The sequence below is a fragment of the Sinocyclocheilus anshuiensis genome, unplaced genomic scaffold (assembly GCF_001515605.1).
Source record: "Sinocyclocheilus anshuiensis isolate Anshui unplaced genomic scaffold, SAMN03320099.WGS_v1.1 scaffold78, whole genome shotgun sequence".
NCBI lineage: Eukaryota > Metazoa > Chordata > Actinopteri > Cypriniformes > Cyprinidae > Sinocyclocheilus > Sinocyclocheilus anshuiensis.
This window is the reverse complement of record NW_015544250.1, coordinates 1068928-1075586: the sequence shown is the minus strand read 5'-3', so window position 1 is coordinate 1075586 and position 6659 is coordinate 1068928. Positions and strand designations below refer to the sequence as shown.

The window sequence follows — 6659 nt, the reverse complement described above, 5'->3', positions numbered from 1 at the left end:
ATATTCATATTTTTTGCGCAGCTCGTCAGTGAACAACGGCTCTGTGTAGTTAATGCTAAAAACATGAACTGATTACGTAACTCGCGTTACTTGTAATGCGTTACCCCCAACACTGCTGATGTGTCTTTGAGATAAACTGTACAGATCATTTTGACTAGTCGGAAGTCATCTTTTTCACGAAATCATAGAAGTAAAAAAAATAAATAAATAAAAGGAAGTACTATGCAACACATACAGAATAGCCTAGTTAAGAGGAGGAGAAGCTGTTCAGATTTAGAAAATTACAAATAAAGAAACGAAATCAAACTCATACCTCACTTTCAGTTTTGTACAGCTTTGAAGTGTGTAATCGCGCTACATGTCCTGTGGTGGGACAGTTTCTCGCTTTTTGAAGAAGCATCGGTAAAGTTTCTTTCTCTTACTCCGCCATGTTTTCTCAAGACACTTTCCTTTCCTAACTTTTTTTCGGGAAACAAGGAAAGCGTCTTTTACTTTGGCACGCCAATCATTACACAGGAGTTTGTAAACGCCACGCCTCGCCATCATCATGCTTCAGTACTGAAGTAATGCTCGCGAATGAATCATTCTTATAAACAGACTCTTTTGAATGATTCGGTCGAACCGATTCGCCAAGCGATTCACAAATCGCTGTAAAAACTGGAGAGCAATATTGTGGAATTATTACTAATAATTAGGGTTGCTATTTTTAACAAACTAATGCTGAGCCGATTGTTTTAAATGTTAGGGTCGAACCAATTCACAACGTATTTGTAAATCACCTGACTGTAGAAATATAACTTTAGGAATGACGGTAGAAATATTGTTAAAATTGTTAAAGCACGTGTGGGCAGGCTATAAACTATAAACTAATCTAAAAGACATTTTAACAATAAAAATAAAGCGAAAAACATTTTAAGTGATGACTCGCGGTGAATCGATTCATTGAACTGATCATCTGAAAGAATCAATTCGCTAAAGTGAATTGGACGTCCTAGTGCTAGCTGCTAGATCCAAAATACTTTGCAAAATTGGGTCAACATTTCTTGGGTTCGTGGCAGATTAGATGAAAATGCTTGTGAAAACATGCAAAAATTGCTTTAATAAAAATAAATAAATAAATAAACGAAGGAGGATCATTTTTGGCTGCTCCTCAATTTGGCTGTAATTCTTAACAACAAAAAAAAAAAACTTAAACATGACTTATCTCATTAAAATAAATATGATGAATAAATAGTAGTGTGATGTATTGACCAGCAGAGGTCAGTGTTTATTACTGACAGACAAATCTAGCTGTATTTAAAAGATTTCTGAAGGACATCTGGTAATTTCTGTACATTTTTCCTCCTATAATAAAAATTAATTATATTTTAGACATTAAAGCAGAAAAATCAACAACAAAAATCGGAAAAACAGTGAGCTCATTGCGCCAGCTTGCTTACGCACATACACAAACATAACCACATGACAACATCAGCTTAACTGCACAATTAACGTGAAAAAATGAAATAAATAATGCCATTACACACATAGAGCATCATAAAATTTGTAATATTTCCATCTCTGTGATGCACTCTGATCATTTAATGCTTTTATACACTTGGCTGCTCAAAGAGCATGTGAAAACAGACAGATAAACAAATAAAGAATGTATTACAGGTGGAAAATATACAGTATAGCCTAATACAATATTTATATTAAAAATAAGTTTACAATTATTTTGCTAGCTGTTTATAGGCAACAGAGTATAAATGCACATTTGGTGAAAATTAGAAAAGGCTAAATATAAAGCAACACAAGCCTTTGGAAACATGAAATCATTGCACTGTAAAAACACATTTGGCATTTCAATCTGCTCTATTTTGAAACACGGAAGTAAGCTATTTTCTTTGAATGTGCGAGACGTCTGTTCATTAGTCGCTACTACAGGTAAATAAAGAACTAGAAGAATAACAAACAGTAAACGGTAAGACTATTAGCGTGACAAACTGTGTTATGATTACGATAATGAATTAAAAATAATATCACAACAAATAGGCCTACACTCTAAAAAATGCTGGGTTAAATACAACCCAGTGCTGGGTACCCAATTGCTGGGTTGGTCCCTATTTAACCCAGCACTGGGTTGTATTTAACCCAGCATTTTTTAGAGTGTACCAGTTTGTCAAGCAGCATAACGGAATGTTTTAGTAGGCCTGCAGCTAAAATAACTGAATGGCACCGGAAGCCTCACACATTCAAATTACAAATGCTACGTTAAAATTAAAGTGCAGCTGCAACACTTAAATACTTAAGTCATTTTTAAGTGACCAAGAAAGAATGGACCAGCAGAAAAGAGAAACCGGGGCTAGTTGTCACACTTTTAGCTTCGAGAGTGGGTTTAGTCAGTGTCTTTATAAATACATTCCTTTCAGTCTTTGTTACGAAGATGCTTTTGAACATTTATAGGCTACTGTTATTTCAGGGAAAAAAGATACAGGAATATATGATGAGCAAATTGCAGGGCATGTTGTTATCACACTATGTGGTAGTGATATCATATCGCGATTTTTTTTCCAGGAAAATCACGATTCTATCACGATTCTTTGTCATGTTTGTTTTACTATTTTGCAAGTTGTCTGAGCAGTACAGCTAAACTACGTAAACTAAGTACAAATACACATAATATACAAATAAAACTTTATTTAAAAATCTAAATTTCCCCTTTATCTTCCAGTAGGTTATTTGGCAGAAGCATTCAAGAAACTGAATGAACAAATAAATAAAACACTATACACTTCACTGTATAAATAATTGATTCTTCTTAAAGCAACTGTATTAAAGTTCTTCATTCAAGAGCAGTGAGTGAATTTTCTCTTTGTGTTTTGTTGTTTTATTAACATTAAAGGGATAGTTCACCTAAAAATGAAAATTCTGTCATCATTTGCTCATCATTGCATCAAGTTGTTTTGAATGAGTTTCTTTCTTCTGTTGAACATAAAAGTTATTTTGAAGAATGTGGGTAACCAAACAGTTGCTGGTCCTGCAGTGACTTCCATAGTATTTTTTTCCTACTATCAAAGTCAATGGGGACCAGCAACTGTTTGGTTACCCACATTCTTCAAAATATCTTCTTTTGTGTTAAGCAAAATAAAGAAATTAATACAGGTTTGGCACAATATGAGAGTGTGTAAATAATGATAAAATTCAAATTTTGGGGTGAACTGTCCATTTAATGACAAGCGGCAGCATGTGTAGGCTAGTACTGTTAGTCTGCTGTCACTTTAAGACCTGCACGCATCTAATATACAGACACGCATCTGTTTTTCTCTCAACTGTTTACTTTGACTTACTATGGGGTAAGTTGTCACACATGGGAACTTGACAGCCTATTACAGGCGTTTCAAATGTAAACAGAAATAAAGTTATGAAACACAAAACAACTTGTGAAATAAAAGATAAGGAAATATAAAACCTCTATTTTTGCCAATAGAAATTGTAGCTAACAAATTCTACAAAATTGCAACATATAAATCATGTAACAACTTGCCCCGGTTACCTGAATCTCACTCAGAAATCCATTAAATCTTACAATTAATATTTATATTTCTCTATTTTAAATACTGTAAACATGTACTTACATACAGATAAATACATACATATTAAACCTGCCATACTGCCTTTTATTGGGTAAATTTTTACAGTTTAACATTTCCCCAAAGAAATAAACAAATATTATAATTAAATATCTGAATTTGAAGGGCAACAGAAGTATATTTTTATAGGTTGTTCTCTATATCTGGATGTACTTTGATTAAACCCACCCAGAATCCCACCAAAAGCACCAGTTTTGCTACGATAAATTCCAGTATTCACATTTTTTTAAAACAAATTTTACATTACTCTCTGATGAACTTTTGATGTGTGTAATTCACAGATATACTGCAGCCCAAATATATTCTGGCTCTTTAAGCCATTGGTTGTCATATAAACTGAGCAATACGATCTGCATTTAATAAAACTGTTTCATTCAGATGTTCATGTTTTCAGGAGGTGTTGAGGTCTGTATGGAGGCACTGGTGAGTTTTAGTGACTCTAGAATGGAGTGTCCATCTGACTTCCTTTGGCTCCAACAGGGACGACAACGTAACTCCCCTCTTGATTTCGCATCCATTGTAAGCGTATTTCATTCTGAACCTGGCAGACAAACATATATATAATCACAAAATCTCATGAGAGACTTCAATCAAAACCAAACCTAAATCTAACGTACCTTCTTAATGTTTTTTATATGTATATATATTATTAAAGAAATAGTTCACCCAAAAATGAGAAATTAATGAAAATGTACTCATCCTCAGGTCATCCACGATGTAAATGAGATGAATTGGTGCAGTGAATGGGTGCCGTCAGAATGAGAGAACATCAGCTGATAAAAACATCACAATAATCCACAAGTAATCCACATGACAGGATTTGTTTCTTACAAACACAGTGTTCCACTTCACAATACATTAATTGATGGACTGGAGTGGTGTGGATTACTTGTGGATTACTGTGATGTTTTTATCAGCTGTTTGGACTCTCATTCTGACGGCACCCATTCACTGCAGAGGATCCATTGGTGAGCAAGTGATGTAATGATACATTTCTCCAAATCTGTTCCAATGAAGAAACAAACTCATCTACATCTTGGATATAGATTTTCAGTAAGTTTTCATTTTTGGGTGAACTGTTCCTTTAATACAGGGGTGCCCAAACTCGGTCCTGGAGGGCCGGTGTCCTGCAGAGTTTAGCTCCAACTTGCCTCAACACACCTGCCTTCAAGTTTCTAGTATGCCTAGTAAGAGCTTGATTAGCTGGTTCAGGTGTGTTTAATTGGGGTTGGAGCTAAACTCTTCAGGACACCGGCCCTCCAGGACCGAGCTTGGGCACCCCTGGTTTAATATATTGGCTGTTAAAAATCACTTTAATTAAATGCAATACTGAAATACAATGCATTATTATTATTTATCCTTAATTGCATATTGGCCTTTAAGCAGTTCTCTTGTTAATTCCCCAATCAGTTTCTTAATCAGATTTATAAAGACTGGCAAACATGTTTGTCAAGGATTTTATTGGGCCAGATTTTGACTACAAATGTTGTTAAGGCCTCTGAGAACGCTGATTATCTCCATTCAAAAACAAACCTGACTTGCAGAATCAACAGTAAACAAGCCGGTTTGTCCAGATATCTGACCTGCATGCATTTTTACAGTTTGCAAATGCATAAGGGCATTCATTGCACTTATAGAATCTAGCTTTCAGCACATTATCATGAATTTTGGAGTATATTTTGTATTTTTATGGTGTGTGAGGGCTAAATAATAATCACGCACCTCCTGGTTCAGGAAACAGTAGAGAACCGCCACAATAAGACCCTTAAGAAAATCAATGAAGAGAAAGTCAGTTTCTGTAAATTGAAGAAAATGTTCCTCAGATCAAATCCATCTCTCTTCCTCTCCCTTTCATCTCAGATTGAGTGTTTTGAGACAAAACTATTTTATGCTGTTAACACTATTTCTGCTGGATTTTTGCAGGTGCATAGTACACCATTTATGCATTATCATGGATGTATCAGTGTGTTTTGAGTCATCCTGATCCTAATCCTTCAAGAGCATCCATGAGATTAAAATGTATGAAGATTCAGTGCTAAAGTACACATCCGCAGTGAAGAATCAACTGGCAGTGTGAGAGTTAAAGGGGTCATATGATGCTGCTAAAAAGAACATTATTTTTCGCTTTCACAACGAAACACACAGCGCCTTCACGACATGGCGGCAGCAACAATACTACAGCGAGAATAAAAGTTATGCCTTCTTTCTTTGCGTGAACATTTGGGCGGTGTTATGCAAATCTTCCCACACAGTGACATAGACATGTGGGGGCGTGTTTAAACGAGGCGTTTTAGGAGGGCGTGGACAAGTCTTAATTTTTATAAAGAATCTCTCTTTGGATTTGAGACTTTAGTCTTTGCAACTTTACAGATCTTCTTTATGCACCAAGAGCTTGTAACACTCCAAAGAGAAAGGAAACATTTTAATTGCATCATATGACCCCTTTAATCCAGATAATTCCACAGTAATGACATCCAACAGCTGTGACTGTTCAGGTGTGACTCTGAATTTAAACATGATAGGAATTGTTCATTAATTTGTATGCTGTTAATTGTTGAACAAATTAATCTTTTAAACTGGTTGTTTTTAGTGAATGAAAAACATACAGCACAACTAATGAAGTTGGATTCACAAACAAATTATTCTTTTTAGCGAATCAAAAACAGACCAAACAATCAGTGAAGTCTGATTCACGAGCAAATGACTTTTATGAGCCTATCCTTGTAATAAACAATTCAAAAAGACTCAAAAACTTTCTATACATGTTTACATTTCCAAAATTGGAAGTTTTTCATTTTAGAATAATTCTGCACATAATAGTCAATGTCTAACACAAGAAATTCAATTTAAAAATGGTATCCACAGAACAGATTGTACTCTTCAAATTTCTACTTTTGTGTTCCACAGAAAAATAACAGCATACAGGTTTGGAATGACACAAGGATGAGTAAATAATGGCACAACTGTCATTTTCAAGAGAACTATCTCTGTACTTTCAGATCAATTAGGTAGATAAGGCACACACAC

The 6659-nt window shown here is 34.9% G+C and overlaps 2 protein-coding genes across 3 annotated transcripts in view; both read right to left on the bottom strand.

Moving 5' to 3' along the window:
* Window positions 1-516, bottom strand: part of LOC107697895 (G-protein-signaling modulator 2-like) — a 24241-nt gene extending 23725 nt beyond the window's left edge. The window contains exon 1 of one of the 2 annotated variants that reach the window (XM_016498755.1): window positions 314-516. The gene's annotated coding sequence lies outside the window, so the exon portion shown is untranslated. The remainder of the gene's footprint in view (window positions 1-313) is intronic. The other variant, XM_016498756.1, reaches the window with a different exon arrangement.
* Window positions 517-4071: 3555 nt separating this feature from the next.
* LOC107697817 (growth hormone-releasing hormone receptor-like) overlaps window positions 4072-6659 on the bottom strand; it is a 17667-nt gene continuing 15079 nt past the window's right edge. The window contains exons 12-13 of the mRNA XM_016498673.1: window positions 5355-5428; window positions 4072-4173 (exon numbers count right to left, since the gene is read on the bottom strand). Coding sequence (XP_016354159.1) covers window positions 4072-4173; window positions 5355-5428 — 176 coding nt within the window. The remainder of the gene's footprint in view (window positions 4174-5354; window positions 5429-6659) is intronic.